The sequence below is a fragment of the Leptodactylus fuscus genome, chromosome 11 (assembly GCF_031893055.1).
Source record: "Leptodactylus fuscus isolate aLepFus1 chromosome 11, aLepFus1.hap2, whole genome shotgun sequence".
NCBI lineage: Eukaryota > Metazoa > Chordata > Amphibia > Anura > Leptodactylidae > Leptodactylus > Leptodactylus fuscus.
Window position 1 is genome coordinate 12522782 of NC_134275.1, and position 20269 is coordinate 12543050.

Below are 20269 nucleotides of genomic sequence, written 5' to 3' on the forward strand. Positions count from 1 at the left end.
CTTTGAAAATCAATTAAAAATCCAAAAAAATTTCTAGAATTTTTTTTTCTTCACATTTTGCATTCTCTGACACACTATTACCAAATAACAAAATCTCAAAAGAATTAAAAATATAGAGGGAAAAATCATTGGTTCACTTGACACGGAATGACCCACTGTATATACTGCCCTGTGTACTTTCCTCTCTGTATATACTGCCCTGTGTACTTTCCACCCTGTATATACTGCCCTGTGTACTCTCCTCACTGTATATACTGCCCTGTGTACTTTCCACCCTGTATATACTGCCCTATGTACTCTCCTCACTGTATATACTGCCCTGTGTACTTTCCTCCCTGTATATATTGCCATATGTACTTTCCTCCCTGTATATACTGCCCTGTGTAATTTCCTCCCTGTATATTCTGCCCTGTGTACTATTATCACTGTATATACTGCCCTGTGTACTTTCCTCCCTGTATATACTGCCCTGTGTACTTTCCTCACTGTATATACTGCCCTGTGTACTTTCCTCAATGTATATACTGCCCTGTGTACTATTCTCACTGTATATACTGCCCTGTGTACTTTCCTCACTGTATATACTGTCCTGTGTTCTCTCCTCACTGTATATACTGCCCTGTGTACTATTCTCACTGTATATACTGCCCTGTGTACTTTCCTCCCTGTATATACTGTCATGTGTACTCTCCTCACTGTATATACTGCCCTGTGTACTTTCCTCACTGTATATACTGCCCTTTGTACTTTCCTCCCTGTATATACTGCCCTGTGTACTATTCTCACTGTATATACTGCCCTGTGTTCTCTCCTCACTGTATATACTGCCCTGTGTACTTTCCTCCCTGTATATACTGCCCTGTGTACTCTCCTCCCTGTATATACTGCCCTGTGTACTTTCCTCCCTGTATATACTGCCCTGTGTACTTTCCTCCCTGTATATACTGCCCTGTGTACTTTCCTCCCTGTATATACTGCCCTGTGTACTTTCCACCATGTATATACTGCCCTGTGTACTTTCCTCCCTGTATATACTGCCCTGTGTACTATTCTCACTGTATATACTGTCCTGTGTACTCTCCTCGCTGTATATACTGCCCTGTGTACTTTCCTCCCTGTATATACTGCCCTGTGTACTCTCCTCGCTGTATATACTGCCCTGTGTACCTTCCTCCCTTTATATACTGCCCTGTGTACTATTCTCACTGTATATACTACCCTGTGTACCTTCCTCCCCTTATATACTGCCCTGTGTACTTTCCTCACTGTATATACTGCCCTGTGTTCTCTCCTCACTGTATATACTGCCCTGTGTACTATTCTCACTGTATATACTGCCCTGTGTACTTTCCTCCCTGTATATACTGCCGTGTGTACTCTCCTCACTGTATATACTGCCCTGTGTACTTTCCTCACTGTATATACTGCCGTGTGTACTTTCTTCCCTGTATATACTGCCCTGTGTACTATTCCCACTGTATATACTGCCCTGTGTACTTTCCTCCCTGTATATACTGCACTGTGTACTATTCTCACTGTATATACTACCCTGTGTACTCTCCTCTCTGTATATACTGCCCTGTGTACTCTTCTCCCTGTATATACTGCCCTGTGTACTTTCCTCCCTGTATATACTGCCCTGTGTGCTTTCCTCTCTGTATATACTGCCCTGTGTACTATTCACACTGTATATACTGCCTATGTACTCTCCTCACTGTATATACTGCCCTGTGTACTTTCCTCCCTGTATATACTGCCCTGTGTACTATTCTCACTGTATATACTACCCTGTGTACTCTCCTCACTGTATATACTGCCCTGTGTACTTTCCTCCCTGTATATACTGCCCTGTGTACTCTCCTCCCTGTATATACTGCCCTGTGTGCTTTCCTCTCTGTATATACTGCCCTGTGTACTCTTCTCCCTGTATATACTGCCGTGTGTACTATTCTCACTGTATATACTGCCCTGTGTACTCTCCTCACTGTATATACTGCCCTGTGTACTTTCCTCTCTGTATATACTGCCCTGTGTACTTTCCTCCCTGTATATACTGCCGTGTGTACTTTCCTCACTGTATATACTGCCCTGTGTACTCTCCTCACTGTATATACTGCCCTGTGTACCTTCCTCCCTGTATATACTGACCTGTGTACTTTCCTTACTGTATATACTGCCCTGTGTACTATTCACACTGTATATACTGCCTATGTACTTTCCTCACTGTATATACTGCCCTGTGTACTTTCCTCCCTGTATATACTGCCCTGTGTACTTTCCTCACTGTATACTGCCCTGTGTACTTTCCTCACTGTATATACTACCCTGTGTACTTTCCTCCCTGTATATACTGCCCTGTGGAATTCCTCCCTGTATATACTGCCCTGTGTAATTTCCTCCCTGTATATTCTGCCCTGTGTACTATTCTCACTGTATATACTGCCCTGTGTACTTTCCTCCCTGTATATACTACCTTGTGTACTCTCCTCACTGTATATACTACCCTGTGTACCTTCCTCCCTTTATATACTCCCCTGTGTACTATTCTCACTGTATATACTACCCTGTGTACCTTCCTCCCTTTATATACTGCCCTGTGTACTTTCCTCCCTGTATATACTGCCCTGTGTACTTTCCTCACTGTATATACTGCCCTGTGTACTTTCCTCACTGTATATACTGCCCTGTGTTCTCTCCTCACTGTATATACTGCCCTGTGTACTATTCTCACTGTATATACTGCCCTGTGTACTTTCCTCCCTGTATATACTGCCGTGTGTACTCTCCTCACTGTATATACTGCCCTGTGTACTTTCCTCACTGTATATACTGCCGTCTGTACTTTCCTCCCTGTATATACTGCCCTGTGTACTATTCTCACTGTATATACTGCCCTGTGTTCTCTCCTCACTGTATATACTGCCCTGTGTACTATTCTCACTGTATATACTGCCCTGTGTACTTTCCTCCCTGTATATACTGCCCTGTGTACTTTTCTCCCTGTATATACTGCCCTGTGTACTTTCCTCCCTGTATATACTGCTCTGTGTTCTTTCCTCCCTGTATATACTGCCCTGTGTACTTTTCTCTCTGTATATACTGCCCTGTGTACTTTCCTCCCTGTATATACTGCTGTGTTCTTTCCTCACTGTATATACAGCCCTGTGTACTTTCCTCCCTGTGTATACTGCTCTGTGTTCTTTCCTTACTGTATATACTGCCCTGTGTACTATTCACACTGTATATACTGCCTATGTACTTTCCTCACTGTATATACTGCCCTGTGTACTTTCCTCACTGTATATACTGCCCTGTGTACTTTCCTCACTGTATATACTGCCCTGTGTAATTTCCTCCCTGTATATACAGCCCTGTGTACTATTCACACTGTATATACTGCCTATGTACTTTCCTCACTGTATATACTGCCCTGTGTACTTTCCTCCCTGTATATTCTGCCCTGTGTACTTTCCTCCCTGTATATACTGCCCTGTGTACTCTCCTCATTGTATATACTGCCCTGTGTACTTTCCTCTCTGTATATACTGCCCTGTGTACTTTCCTCCCTGTATATACTGCCCTGTGTACTTTCCTCTCTGTATATACTGCCCTGTGTGCTTTCCTCACTGTATATACTGCCCTGTGTACTCTTCTCCCTGTATATACTGCCCTGTGTACTTTCCTCCCTGTATATACTGCCCTGTGTGCTTTCCTCACTGTATATACTGCCCTGTGTGCTTTCCTCTCTGTATATACTGCCCTTTGTACTTTCCTCCCTGTATATACTGCCCTGTGTACTATTCTCACTGTATATACTGCCCTGTGTACTTTCCTCACTGTATATACTGCCCTGTGTACTTTCCTCCCTGTATATACTGCTCTGTGTACTTTCCTCCCTGTATATACTGCCCTGTGTACTCTTCTCCCTGTATATACTGCCCTGTGTGCTTTCCTCCCTGTATATACTGCCCTGTGTACTTTCCTCACTGTATATACTGCCCTGTGTACTTTCCTCACTGTATATACTGCCCTTTGTACTTTCCTCCCTGTATATACTGCCCTGTGTACTATTCTCACTGTATATACTGCCCTGTGTACTTTCCTCACTGTATATACTGCCCTGTGTGCTTTCCTCACTGTATATACTGCCCTGTGTACTCTTCTCCCTGTATATACTGCCCTGTGTGCTTTCCTCTCTGTATATACTGCCCTGTGTACTTTCCTCCCCGTATACTACCCTGTGTACTCTCCTCACTCTATATACTACACTGTATTGTCCTGTATATATGGTGCTGTATAGCTGATGTTTGGTGTTATTTATCTGCAGGGATCCCAGGCTGGAGACTCCTGACTGATCCTGATCTCACCAGCGGCAGACGGTAAATGATTAGACTGTGTGGTCTCTCACTGACCTCTACATGAAGTCTCCCCAGTAGATCCCTCCTACAGGCTCCGATCTGTACACATCCCTATAAGATCCCTCTTGTTCACCTTGCAGGGAGGCTGGGGCGGACAGTAATGGGGGCCTAGTGATGGTGGGGGGAGGCGGACAGTAATGGGGGGGGGGGGGGTCTGGCCCCGCACATACCTCACATAGCTGGTGGATGGCGCTGCTGCCCCTGATATTCCCCTGTGATGATGTCATTGCCCACTTCCAGGGTTACCTGCCATTTGTGAGTGACTGCACCCCCTCTCTGCAGCTGCTGGGGGGGGGGGGGGGGGCGAGCACATCACGGATTAGATACGCAGCTCAGCAGACAGTATCACACAGGATAGGATTAGATACACAGCTCAGTATACAGTATCACACAGGATAGGATTAGATACACAGCTCAGCAGTCAGTATCACACAGGATAGGATTAGATACACGGCTCAGCAGACAGTATCACACAGGATAGGATTAGATACACGGCTCAGCAGTCAGTATCACACAGGATAGGATTAGATACACGGCTCAGCAGTCAGTATCACACAGGATAGGATTAGATACACAGCTCAGCAGTCAGTATCACACAGGATAGGATTAGATACACAGCTCAGCAGTCAGTATCACACAGGATAGGATTAGATACACCGCTCAGCAGACAATATCACACAGGATAGGATTAGATACACAGCTCAGCAGTCAGTATCACACAGGATAGGATTAGATACACCACTCAGCAGACAATATCACACAGGATAGGATTAGATACACAGCACAGTATACAGTATCACACATGGTAGGATTAGATACACAGCTCAGCAGACCGTATCACACAGGATAGGATTAGATACACGGCTCAGCAGACAATATCACACAGGATAGGATTTGATACACAGCTCAGCAGACAGTATCACACATGGTAGGATTAGATACACGGCTCAGCAGACTGTATCACACAGGATAGGATTAAATACACAGCTCAGTATACACTATCACACAGGATAGGATTAGATACACAGCTCAGCAGTCAGTATCACACAGGATAGGATTAGATACACAGCTCTGTGGCCCCACATCTGATTACATATAGGGGAACTTTCCCGCACTGCAGATGTTTTGAGTTGGCGCCAAATATCTGAGTATGGGTCTATGGGAGCTCAGAGCAGCCCCTGTGATGTATATATTGTATGATGCCCCCTGTGATGAGGCTCCTGGTGGGGGGGGGGGGGTTGTCCTTTCGTTCTGCGTGCACATTATCAGAACGAGAGCCTGTACGAGCCCTGATTTGTCTCCCAGGGTCTGTCTGGTCTAAGGAGACATAACTGACAACAAGCAGGGATCCTGAAGTGGGGAAGAATTGAGACACAAAGTCTATTAGGACATCCCGGAGATCGGGCGACTTACCTGAAACCTGCAGACCCCGGACCCTGCGCCCCCTCCAGCGTCACTGCACAGAACACACTACAGGACCAAGGTCACAACTTTCTCACCAGCCTCACTTATCTCCATATTATCTCTACTGGGATGAAAGTGAGCGCAGTGTGAGACCTGGGGGGGGAAAAAGTGTGTGTGGGGGGGGAGTCACTGGTCTCCACACGGGAATATACCCTGAGAATGACCCAACTGGGGCGCAAACATCTAAACCCCACTGATACTATCTGCTTAGGCATTACACTGATTCTCTATGATACAGCAATATACATAGCAGCCACCACTAGGAGGAGCTCACTACATACAGATTATACAGTCACCATTAGGGGGAGCTCACTACATACAGAATATACAGTCACCACTAGGAGGAGCTCACTACATACAGAATATACAGTCACCACTAGGAGGAACTCACTACATACAGAATATACAGTCACCACTAGGAGGAGCTCACTACATACAGATTATACAGTCACCATTAGGGGGAACTCACTACATACAGAATATACAGTCACCACTAGGGGGAGCTCACTACATACAGATTATACAGCCACCACTAGGGGGAGCTCACTACATACAGATTATACAGTCACCACTAGAGGGAGCTCATTACATGCAGATTATACAGTCACCACTAGGAGGAGCTCGCTATATACAGATTATACAGTCACCACTAGAGAGAGCTCACTACATACAGATTATACAGTCACCATTAGGGGGAGCTCACTAGATACAGATTATACAGTCACCACTAGGGGGAGCTCACTACATACAGATTATACAGTCACCACTAGGGGGAGCTCACTACATACAGAATATACAGTCACCATTAGGAGGAGCTCACTACATACAGATTATACAGTCACCACTAGGGGGAGCTCACTACATACAGATTATACAGTCACCACTTGGGGGAGCTCACTACATACAGATTATACAGTCACCACTAGGGGGAGCTCACTACATACAGATTATACAGTCACCACTAGGGGGAGCTCACTACATACAGATTATACAGTCACCACTAGGGGGAGCTCACTACATACAGATTATACAGTCACCACTAGGGGGAGCTCACTACATAAAGATTATGCAGTCACCACTAGGAGGAGCTCACTACATACAGATTATACAGTCACCACTAGGGGGAGCTCACTACATACAGATTATACAATCACCACTAGAGGGTGCTCACTTATTCAGACACTTTGTAGGTAGATATAAGGCAGTTGGGCATGAGAGTCTTCATGTGTAAGTAAGGAGAAACTCAGGATCAGATGTAACACTCATCAGTGGTGTCTGATGGGATTCCTGGTGATGGCTGACATTGTAGGACTGCTGCCCCCTGAGTATGAGTGTTGGCACTGCAGCTGTAGAGGGAGGCTTTTCTGGGGGTCTCGTCCTATCCCTCCTGTAGGGGTCTGATGTTTCCTTTACTGCCTCTGCAGTCTGTTAGTGAATGAGAACTCCTTAACCTAGTCCTGTTGACAGCTGAGGCTTTGTCACAATATATCAGGACAGGCGGATTCCTACAGGGACTGACACACTGTAACATCCTGTCTGCTGTCTGAGCAGGTCTAGGCATTGACAGCAAGAAGTGGTCTTGAAAATGGTAAATAATGGAGATACACAAGGTCTGTCAGAAAGTTATAGGATGAAGGGGTTTTTGGCTCTGAGCCTCCTGGTGCATGAATAGAATCCAGAACTTCGGTTTACACTGACAATGGTTGAATATAATACATGAGTACACTGCCTGTAATCTTTTTGCATTGCTGCCATGTTTGCCTTGAGAAATACCTGCGGTGATACCACCTGACTAGTAGAGAGCCACAATATGGCGCCCAGGCTCTCACCTATGTGCTGTTGATGGTGGAGGCCGCCGTCCACTGCGCTGGATCAGTTCCCCTTTAATTTTCTCTATGTAATGGAGTAGCCATGCGCTGGCCTGGAGATACGGGTAGGTTATGTCTGCGCCATGTAACTGTATAGTGACAGGATGGAGAGATTATCCCGTATACCGCCATATCACCGCCAGGAGGTAACGGGGCGGCAGCTGGCGCTGAGATCGCTTACATGGGGAGCGGCGTGTTTATATCTGCAGGCCTCCAATCATGGCATCACATCTAGCAGACCAGGGGCATGGAATCTGATCTTACCCAGCTTTCCACACACCCTGAACGGCAGTCTTTACTCTTCATCTGGCAGTGGTGTACTTTATATAGAAATTACAGAGTTTTATTCGGAGTCTGGTTTGCAATTTCCCAGGAAATTATAGCTGTATACATACATATATATATATATATATATAGGTGACTACATACAGATTGTTAGGTGGCCGTCGCCTGCTGTAGGGGTGACCGGTGAGGCCACCGCTGTGTTATTTTCTGCGTCTCTTCTCGTTCCGTTCTTTTGGGGGTACGCAATTCTTTTTGGGGCTGTTGTGGTTTGGTCGCGGTCGGTGACTACGTACTGGTGTCTATTATGCAGCGGATGAACATGGTGTCGTCCCTCACGTAGCTACTCCTAGCAGGCTGTAGTTTGGAGAGAGGGCAGAAGAGGGGGCAGCCACTGGCAATGTTTATGTCGCTCACAGGCCGCTGGAAGGAGATGGACATGGTGTCCGGGCGGAACGCGTCAATGATGTGCTCGCGATTACTCTGGTCCAGCAGCATGAACGTCACCTGCAGGGAAACAAGATGGTAAGTGGCGCCCCCCCACGTCATAACACTAGGATGCCAGTGTGAGGTGCCCAGACTATCATGGCTCCTCTATAGACTGTAGCGCAGATTCACCTTGTGCTTGAAAGGCCAGGACAGCAGGGCATCGTATTCTCCTCTCATGATGGTGAAGAACAGGGAGATGTGCGTTCCCCTCCCCGCACCGTCTCCATTTAGGTAAACGCGGAGACTGACTTTGTAGCCGTATCTTGCAGTGTAGAACGCTGCAGCGAGGAAGAGGTTAAAATATTGTTACATTGTATTATGACAACATTCTACCTTTATAATTGTTACATTGTATCATGACAGGGGGCAGAATTAAAGGGGTTACTAGCGGGGTACCACAAGGGCAGTATATGTGGGTTCAGAGTTACTAGCGGGGTACCACGGGGGCATTGTATGTGGGGTCACAATTACTAGCGGGGTACCACAGGGGGCATTATTAGAGGGGGTCACAGCCTGAGCCACGCCCCCTGACCAACCTGCATACATCATGGCTGTTATACTCCAGCCACTACCAAAGCTGCATCTGCTGTCTCCAGGTCTACATGACATAATGGCACCGTTTACACCCCGCACTGTGCTGCCGCCTCATGTCAAAAGCCGCAGCAGAGCCAAGCCTTTACACTGCCCCACCCTCAAGAAGAAACTTCTAGAACTGTGGCTGCAGCTCTGTATGTGACTGGAGTATAAGACATGATGTAATAGCAGAATAGTGAGTGCAGCTCTGGAGGTGACATGATGTGATGGCTCCCCCTACAGGTTGCATGCTCTGGATACAGTAATGGCAGCTCTTACCTGGCGAGTACAGGCTGACTGTTCTCCCCGTACTCGCGTCCTGACACTTCCTTGTGAGGTCGGAGATTTTCCACAGGAAGATTCCATCGTACGACGTCTGCTCGAGATTCGCCATCTGCACGTGTAAGTCGTTCATCTCAATGTCCTTCTTGGCGATTGTACAGCGTAAATCTGCGATCTGGAGGCGATAAAGCAGGTATGAGGGGCGGAGCTGGCACGGTGACATCATACATAGTGTGATGTCATCATAGAGACTGTGGAGGATCTAGCGGCTATGACATCACACACAGGCTGGGGCTCTACAGATCATACATGGTGTGATGTCATAGACAGGTGCTGCTCAGGCGTCTATGACATCACAGGAGCTCACCTTTGCCTCGCAGGCCCGCACCGTGCATTGCTCCTGCTTGATCTGCTCCAGGGCTGAGGTCAGTTTGGCGCTAGAGCTGTCGATCTCTCTGTTCATCACCATGATGATATTTTCAGCCACCTGTATCCGAGTTTCCAGCGCACAGATCCTGGAGATCAGATCGGAACCCGACACGTCGCCATTATGGTGGCCGAAGTCCGTGGCGATCTCCTGGACAGACTCTCCATTATACACACTGGGGGATAACTTCCAGTCCGCACCGTTGCGATCACAGAATCCATTTGTTACAAGCGCAGAGGCCGAGACACTGCTCCGAACCTGTAGTAACACCGGCAACACCAGAGACATGTGCAGCGCAACCGCCGACATCTCGTGATCCCGCACCTGCGCTCTGCTGCCCTGGAGAGAAGGAGAGTCAGTGATGATGAGAGTACCCCCTAGGACAGAACAGTCCACATATAGAATGTAATATATAGAATGTATATAGGGCTGGATATCTGTACAGGAGATCAGGATAACAGTGTAATACCAGCAGTCACCAATAGGAGGAGCTCACTATCTACAGATTATATAGTCATCACTAAGGGCAGCTCATTACATACAGATTATACATCTACCACTAGGGGGAGCTCACTACATACAGATTATACAGTCAACACTAGGAGGAGCTCACTACATACAGATTATACAGTCACCACTAGGGGGAGCTCACTACATACAGATTATACAGTCACCACTAGGGGAAGCTCACTACATACAGATTATACAGTCACCACTAGGAGGAGCTCACTATATACAGATTATACAGTCACCACTAGGAGGAGCTCACTACATACAGATTATACAGTCACCACTAGGGGGAGCTCACTACATACAGATTATACAGTCACCACTAGGGGGAGCTCACGACATACAGATTATACAGTCACCACTAGCGGGAGCTCACTACATACAGATTATACAGTCACCACTAGCGGGAGCTCACTACATACATAATATACAATCACCACTAGGAGGAGCTCACTACATACAGATTATACAATCACCACTAGGAGGAGCTCAATACATACAGATTATACAGTCACCACTAGCGGGAGCTCACTACATACAGATTATACAGTCATCACTAGGAGGAGCTCACTACATACAGATTATACAGTCACCACTAGGAGGAGCTCACTACATACAGAATATACAGTCACCACTAGGAGGAGCTCAATACATACAGATTATACAGTCACCACTAGCGGGAGCTCACTACATACAGATTATACAGTCATCACTAGGAGGAGCTCACTACATACAGAATATACAGTCACCACTAGGAGGAGCTCACTACATACAGATTATACAGTCACCACTAGGAGGAGCTCACTACATACAGATTATACAGTCACCACTAGGAGGAGCTCACTACATACAGATTATACAGACACCACTAGGAGGAGCTCACTACATACAGAATATACAGTCACCACTAGGAGGAGCTCACTACATACAGATTATACAGTCACCACTAGGAGGAGCTCACTACATACAGAATATACAGTCACCACTAGGGGGAGCTCACTACACATATATATATATATATATATATATATATATATATATATACACACACACACTCTGGGTGTGTATATAATATTGTGGAGGTCACATCATGATGGGGTTTGTTCCACAGCAGCACAGAGGATCCTTTTCACGCTTCAGTTTTACTTACCCTGTAGGAGCAGCCTAAAGCAGCAAAACGGCAGTGTGTGGAGGCCGGAGGAGGGGTCTGTGGGGGGGGGAGAACATGATTTTATCCACATGAATCCTGTATTTGGGGGTTTGGGGCCCTTCTCAGGGGTCCTTACTTTGTCTTTAGACTGATCTGACTTTTGGGATCTCGGATCCTCGGAGAAAATGTTCTCACCATTGTTATTCTGAAATGAGAGAGAAGTGAGAGGAGCTGCAGGGTAAAGCACAGCGGCTGAACCCCTCATGTCACCAGTGTTCAGGAGTAACCCATACAAGCAGTGTGCTGGGAAAGCTGGGCCTTGTAGTTCTCCGGTGTCTGCAGGTTACGTCTTACCTCACTCTGGTGCCTGGAAATCCTCTCAGAGACGCTCGGACACCGCACGGAGTTATTGGGGCAGTCACTCTGCAAGTGGTCGGCCAGAAACCTCCTCTGAATCGTTTCCCCGCAGCCCGTGTGACAGCGGATAAGGGCGAAATCACAGACCGCCTGGTGATCCTGCGGAAGAGGAGGATGAGCGGTGATCCAGTGATGTCATCGCTGATCTCTAGTATATACATAGGCTGTATTCTCAGTGATGGCACCGCGGATCTCTAGTATTGGGATAGGCTGTATTCTCAGTGATGTCACCACTGATCTCTAGTATATGGATAGGCTGTATCCTCAGTGATGTCATCGCTGATCTCTAGTATATACATAGGCTGTATCCTCAGTGATGTCACCGCTGATCTCTAATATACTGTATATATATATAGGCTATATTCTCCGTGATGTCACCGCTGATCTCTAGTATATACATAGGCTGTATTCTCAGTGATGTCACCGCTGATCTCTAGTATATGGATAGGCTGTATCCTCAGTGATGTCACCGCTGATCTCTAATATATATATACATAGGCTGTATCCTCAGTGATGTCACCGCTGATCTCTAGTATATATACATAGGCTGTATTCTCAGTGATGTCACCGCTGATCTCTAGTATATACATAGGTTGTATTCTCAGTGATGTCACCGCTGATCTCTAGTATATGGATAGGTTGTATTCTCAGTGATGTCACCGCTGATCTCTAATATATATATATATATATATATATATATATATATACTGTATTCTGAGTGATGTCACCGCTGATCTCTAGTATATGGATAGGCTGTATTCTGAGTGATGTCACCGCTGATCTCTAGTATATATATAGGCTGTATTCTGAGTGATGTCACCGCTGATCTCTAGTATATGGATAGGCTGTATTCTGAGTGATGTCACCGCTGATCTCTAGTATATATATAGGCTGTATTCTGAGTGATGTCACCGCTGATCTCTAGTATATATATAGGCTGTATTCTGAGTGATGTCACCGCTGATCTCTAGTATATACATAGGCTGTATTCTCAGTGATGTCACCGCTGATCTCTAGTATATACATAGGCTGTATTCTGAGTGATGTCACCGCTGATCTCTAGTATATACATAGGCTGTATTCTCAGTGATGTCACCGCTGATCTCTAGTATATACATAGGTTGTATTCTGAGTGATGTCACCGCTGATCTCTAGTATATACATAGGCTGTATTCTCAGTGATGTCACCGCTGATCTCTAGTATATACATAGGTTGTATTCTCAGTGATGTCACCGCTGATCTCTAGTATATACATAGGCTGTATCCTCAGTGATGTCACCGCTGATCTCTAGTATATACATAGGTTGTATTCTCAGTGATGTCACCGCTGATCTCCACGGTCTTACACTCACCTCGTACTCTCGCAGCACCCCGCTCCACTTGCACCCCGTCATCAGGCAGTGAACCCCTAATTCTGAGATCTCTTTATTGATGGCCGCGTCACTGAAGGCCTAAAACAGAAATCTGGATCATCACGAGACACATTGTAGGATTCCCCAGGATCTGCTGCCAGGGCCCGCACAGTACCTGACACTGTGTGCTCTATATAAGGCGCTTTTCACACCTGCTTCTTTTGTTAAACGTAGATTGGGAGCCCCATATAGGATTCACAGTGTAGATTGTTCCCTATCAGGATGTCTTTGGAGTGAGGGAGGAAACCCAGGCAAACACGGGGAGAAGATACAATCTCCGTGCAGATGTTGTCCTTGGCAGGATTCGTACCCAGGACTCCAGTGCTGCAAAGCTACAGTGCTGACCACTGAGCTACCGAGCCACAGTGCTGGCCACCGAGCTAACCACTGAGCCACCGTGCTGACCACTGAGCCACCGTGCTGCCCCAGCTCAGAAGCTTCTCATCTGCACTGACATCAGGTTTAGTTGAAGCCACCACCTTATTGATACATTATCCTCTAGTTCTGAAGCCTGATACTTAGCAGCTGCTTGTAGTGTGCATAGAGGTCACCTGAAATCCTCTGCGCTGCTGTTGGCCTTCTTAGAACCCACCTTGTCCTCTGCCAGGTAGCTGTCCGCTGTCACCGAGCTCGGCTCCTCCTCACACCTGGGGCAGATCGGAGACTCACAACTTCTGTACAGGAGAGAGAAACCATGCAGCTTGTGGAGTAACTTGTGATCTACATACGTCATAGCAGAATTCTGACTGCAGCTCTGGACGTGAGTGGAGTATAGGATGTGTGAGTGCAGTATAGGATGTATGAGTGCAGCTCTGGATGTGAGTGCAGTATAGGATGTATGAGTGCAGCTCCGGAGCTGAGTGGAGTATAGGATGTATGAGTGCAGCTCTAGATGTGAGTGGAGTATAAGGCCTACGCACTACACTTGGTTGGAGTGATGTCATCTCCTCTGTATACGGGTCAGGATTTCCCTCACCCCCGTGGGACTACTTAGTGGGTGTCAGGTTCCTGTTTGCTGGTTTCGAGGCTCTTTGGGTATTTCGGGGGCTGTTGAGATCAGGCCTATAGCTGTCAGGTCTGGAAAGCCCCTTTATGTGTCATGCTGAAACACTCTGTGCTGCTAGTTAGACTGCTTATAGCCAAGATGTCTCTATTAGCCACAAGGCTGAGCTGATACTTGTCACAGTGTATCCGTGTATACATGTCGGATATCACAGTCAAACATCAGATTAATGCTAGTTTATAGCTCTGATACCCGACTTCTCACATCTGATTTGTTTGACACCTGACTACTGATACCTGATTCTGACTCCTGATTCCTGACACTTGATACCTGACCACTGCCACAGCATAGTGAATGGCATCTGAACAGGGTTAGAAGATACAGTGTATATAGGAGCTGCAGGCTGAGAAGCTGAAATGAGACCTGATAGACTTGTGACTCAGTCAGAGATGAGAATCAGACATCACATACAAGCCAGCACATACATACAGAATTCTGGTATCATTGTCACCAAATAAATTCTGGAACATGTTGGGCGCCACATTTATCAGGTGTTTTAAATACTTTTAGAACTTGTGAAAAAAGGGGCGTGGACTCACAGTAAAGGGGCGTGACCTACAACACAGTGATGCAAAAATTCACCTAAAACTCCAATGTTCTTTGTGTTGTAGGTCACACCCCTTTACTGTGAGTCCACTGAGTGTGAGCAGGGAGGTCTGTAATCCTGGCCCATCATTAGGAGGCATATTGTATGTGTCAGGTGTCAGTAGTCAGGTGTCAGAGTCAGGTGTCAGTCCACCACCCCCAACCTCCTTTTTGCTTTGGCAACACCAAATGTCTTATTCTTTGGTAATGCTAATAAAGCTCATTTGTATTTGTAATCAGGTATCAGAGCAATAAACTAGCACTAATCTGATGTCTGACTCGGAGGATGTCCTTATATGGACACTGTACGTCTAGACATTTCCTGATACTTTGTTACAATGTATCAGCTGAGCAATGTAGACTGGATACAATAGTAGCAGAACCTCAGCTGTGACAGGCCGGGCCTTCAGCCATTACTCTAATGTCTAGGACTGACCTGACCATCCAGGCGAGGCAGGAAGAGCAGTAGCGGTGTCCACAGAGAGTCTGCAGTGCCATCTTCAGGACAAGCTTACACTTACAGCACAGATATTTGGTGCCAGGTTCGTGGTCACAGATACTGGTCGGATATCCCAACACAAACTCATTCTCATGAGGGGCTGAGCCGGGGCTGATCCTCGTCTGGGCCATCACTGCAGTCTGAGCACCCAAAAGTGCAAGAGCCCAGACTTATCTGTAAAAAAAAAAAAACGGAGATCCCCTGATGACATCACAGCCCGGGGAACAGGAAGTAGATTAACTGTACATGTGCCAGAGTGGAGGCTGGGCTAAGGGTGTAGCACAGGTGAATACAATCTATTGCTATCTGTTATCAGCCATGTCGGGAGGGGAGAGGCCGACTGTAGGACAGGGGAATACAATCTATTACTATCTGTTATCAGCCATGTCGGGAGAGGAGAGGCCGACTGTAGGACAGGGGAATACAATCTATTACTATCTGTTATCAGCCATGTCGGGAGGGGAGAGGCCGACTGTAGGACAGGGGAATACAATCTATTACTATCTGTTATCAGCCATATCAGGAGAGGCCGACTGTAGGACAGGGGAATACAATCTATTACTATCTGTTATCAGCCATATCAGGAGAGGCCGACTGTAGGACAGGGGAATACAATCTATTACTATCTGTTATCAGCCATGTCAGGAGAGGAGAGGCCGACTGTAGGACAGGGGAATACAATCTATTACTATCTGTTATCAGCCATATCAGGAGAGGCCGACTGTAGGACAGGGGAATACAATCTATTACTATCTGTTATCAGCCATGTCAGAAGAGGAGAGGCCGACTGTAGGACAGGGGAATACAATCTATTACTATCTGTTATCAGCCATGTCGGGAGAGGAGAGGCCGACTGTAGGACAGGGGAATACAATCTATTACTATCTGTTATCAGCCATGTCGGGAGGGGAGAGGCCGACTGTAGGACAGGGGAATACAATCTATTACTATCTGTTATCAGCCATGTCGGGAGGGGAGAGGCCGACTGTAGGACAGGGGAATACAATCTATTACTATCTGTTATCAGCCATGTCAGGAGAGGCCGACTGTATTGTTCCAGAACTTTGGGTTTATGAGGTTCTTCCTGTAGTATAGAGGGGTTATGTTGTTTGAACCTGATTCATGTTATTGTCTTGTACTATAGTCAGAACTTGAACGGCAGGCACAATTCTAAGGGGGCGTTCACACGACCATCGGTGTCCGACAGCTAGTGTCCGCTGCTAATGTCCGTTCAAAATCTTGCACGTACATTAGCATCGGACACTAGCTGTGTCTGTGACATTTTACCTTCATTTAAATGGACATCGGGTGCGTTCTTTTACTGTCGTGTCTGTCCTTAACTGACCGTTCCCAAAGATGTCCGACTTTTCAAGCAGACAGCAAAAGCCTACACGTCGAGTTTTGGTATCCGTTTGAAAAGTTGGACATCTTTGGGAACAACGGACAGTTAAAGACAGGCACGGACAGTAAAAGAACGCACCCGATGTCCATTTAAATCAATGCAAAATGTCACGGACACAGCTAGTGTCCGATGCTAATGTCCGCACAAGATTTTTCACGGACATTAGCAGCGGATACTAGCTGTCGGACACTGACGGTAGTGTGAACGCCCCCTATCAGTATAAAAAGGTGTCAGTATGCAATCAGTATGTATATGAGTCTGTTTTTAGTCTCGTACTGATGTGTGAACCAAGCCTTAGTATGTTGTGGTATTTTTTCTTCCCTCACGCTAACGTTATAAGGATATTACGCATCTTCTTATACAGGGTCCTGCTGTAATAAGTGATCTCAGTAGTTTCAGGGAAACTTCTTGTATTTTCCAGTTTCCACTAATGGTTTGTATCGATGATGTAATGGAAGTCTCTGCCTCCTGTGTTACACAGTGTCACCTGCCCTGTAATAACCTGCTGTACTCTCATATGTCATTGAAGGAGCTATAAATCATGTGAAAGACTAGAGCAACAAGTCTTACTGAGCTCCAAATCCTAATCCATAATTATGCTACCTAAAGCCACCACTAGGGGGAGCTCACTACATACAGATTATATAGTTACCACTAGGGGGAGCTCACTACATACAGATTATACAGTCACCACTAGGAGGAGCTCACTACATACAGTATACAGTCACCACTAGGGAGAGCTCACTACATACAGATTATGCAGTCACCACTAGGGGGAGCTCACTACATACAGATTATGCAGTCACCACTAGGAGGAGCTCACTACATACAGTATACAGTCACCACTAGGGGGAGCTCACTACAAACAGATTATGCAGTCACCACTAGGGGGAGCTCACTACATACAGATTATGCAGTCACCACTAGGGAGAGCTCACTACATACAGATTATACAGTCACCACTAGGGGGAGCTCACTACATACAGATTATGCAGTCACCACTAGGGGGAGCTCACTACATACAGATTATGCAGTCACCACTAGGGGGAGCTCACTACATACAGATTATACAGTCACCACTAGGAGGAGCTCACTACATACAGATTATACAGTCACCACTAGGGAGAGCTCACTACATACAGATTATACAGTCACCATTAGGGGGAGCTCACTACATACAGATTATGCAGTCACCACTAGGGAGAGCTCACTACATACAGATTATACAGTCACCACTAGGAGGAGCTCACTACATACAGATTATACAGTCACCACTAGGGAGAGCTCACTACATACAGATTATGCAGTCACCACTAGGGAGAGCTCACTACATACAGATTATGCAGTCACCACTAGGGGGAGCTCACTACATACAGATTATGCAGTCACCACTAGGGAGAGCTCACTACATACAGATTATGCAGTCACCACTAGGGGGAGCTCACTACATACAGATTATGCAGTCACCACTAGGGGGAGCTCACTACATACAGATTATGCAGTCACCACTAGGAGGAGCTCACTACATACAGATTATACAGTCACCACCAGGGGAGCTCACTACATACAGATTATACAGTCACCACTAGAGGGAGCTCACTACATACAGATTATACAGTCACCACTAGGGGGAGCTCACTACATACAGATTATATAGTGTAGTATTTCTGTCAGTCATGCACTTTTGCTCTTTTTGGTGATGACATCACTGACTTTTGAGGTCGAAGTTTATTTTTCCTTCTATAGATTATTGCTCTAGAGGGCGGCATACAGAGGCACTGTTTTCCTAATTACATCCTGGAGAACAGATTTGCATATTTTTTTCGCATAACCCCCAGTGGAGCAGGAATGACTTGTAAGCCTCCATATGCCTGTGAAGGTGCAGACTCTCCCTAAGGATTGCTAATATCCCCCGATCTTAGATTATTATATACATAATGTATGGAGGATTCAGCACAAGCCCCGCCTCCTGTCACATGACTCACTAATACTTTGCTCCTTCTCTACCATTGTGATATAATTGACATCACTTTCTATTGAGGGTATTTTACAGTTCCTTGTGTACTGTAGCGCTCAATTGTCTTATACTCCAGTCACACCTAGAGCTGCATTGCTTTAACGTGTTCTTACTATAGCCTAGAATGTAATAACCTACAGCTATGATAATATATGTATAACATGGTAGAGGATTGTGGGTCACTGCTGGGTATGAGCCGTCCTACTGTCTGAGAGTTATTAGATACGCGGTCCCGCTCCAATCCATCCCTGATACAATGTCTGTCCACCTGTAGCGCTAAGATATCAGCGGTACCACTATCTGTGCTATATGAAACATAGCCGATGGTACCTGACAAGTCTATGTAATAACAGACAGTGATACAATGTCTGACGGTATCTGTGTCAGTGATAGACAGGATCAGTATCATTGTCTGTTATTGGATAGGGTTTACCGCTCATGTCTATCACACTGTGTCGGACTGTATCAGCGATAAGCACTGTCTGGATACAGTCAGATATACGATATCCTACTAATATTATAAGTGTGAAAGTTTGTGTGTTTGGATGTTTGTGAGTTTGGATGTTTGTTCCTCAATCACGCTAAAACGCCTGGACGGATTTGCGTGCAATTTTCCACAAACATAGTTTTCCCTTAGGATTGAGTCACAGGCTACTTTTGGTGCCACTAAACAACATGGCTTCCTAGCAGGAGACTCACAAAAGCAGGACTCCTAACCCCAGCTATAGACTCACACACACAGTGCCTGGCATTTCCTGTCACAACCTGCCTGCACACTCCTTACTGTCACCTCAGGAGTAGACCTCACTCTACTCACTCACATTACACAATACAACACATCACATTGTCTGAACACATCACATTGTCTGTATCACGACATACACAATACAACACATCACATTGTCTGTACCACGACATACACAATACAACACATCACATCACATTTCCTAGCCCACCAAACTTTTTAAAGCACTTTTACAGTTTCACATGTCTGTGTCCGCCCAATTCTCAAATCACCGCAGACGAAGTCGCGGGTAAAAGCTAGTATCTAATAACAGACAGTGGTGTCTGTGCTGGATCCCAATCTGCTCAAAGAGTTCACTAAATTTTCTCTTTCAATCATATACTGTAATCACATCCAGAGCTGCAGTCACCGTTGTGCTGGTTTTCTCGGCCCTGCTGGGTCCTGTGACATTTGCTGCTGTGATGATGTCATCCCTACCCTGTAATATTAGGGGGTGGAGTCACGCAGCTGCTGTTTCATTTGAGATTTTTTGGATATTTTTGTATTCCTGGTGTCCGGGCTTTGCCTGGTAATCCTGCACCCCCGCCCCATCCGTGATTCCGGCGTGCCAGGAGACTCGGTCATGTGACTCGGGACAACCAATCATTTTATTATTTACATGGCCG

The 20269-nt window shown here is 46.1% G+C and overlaps 1 protein-coding gene across 1 annotated transcript; it reads right to left on the minus strand.

The window, feature by feature from the left end:
* Positions 1-8195: 8195 nt before the first annotated feature.
* Positions 8196-15571, minus strand: TRAF1 (TNF receptor associated factor 1). Its single transcript, XM_075260770.1, has 10 exons — positions 15378-15571; positions 13886-13967; positions 13234-13332; positions 11818-11979; positions 11600-11668; positions 11464-11520; positions 9744-10142; positions 9374-9551; positions 8651-8799; positions 8196-8539 (listed from the first exon to the last, which is right to left on the minus strand). The coding sequence occupies exons 1-10, from the start codon at positions 15569-15571 to the stop codon at positions 8321-8323; spliced, it is 1608 nt and encodes a 535-aa protein (XP_075116871.1). The 3' UTR covers positions 8196-8320.
* Positions 15572-20269: the final 4698 nt, after the last annotated feature.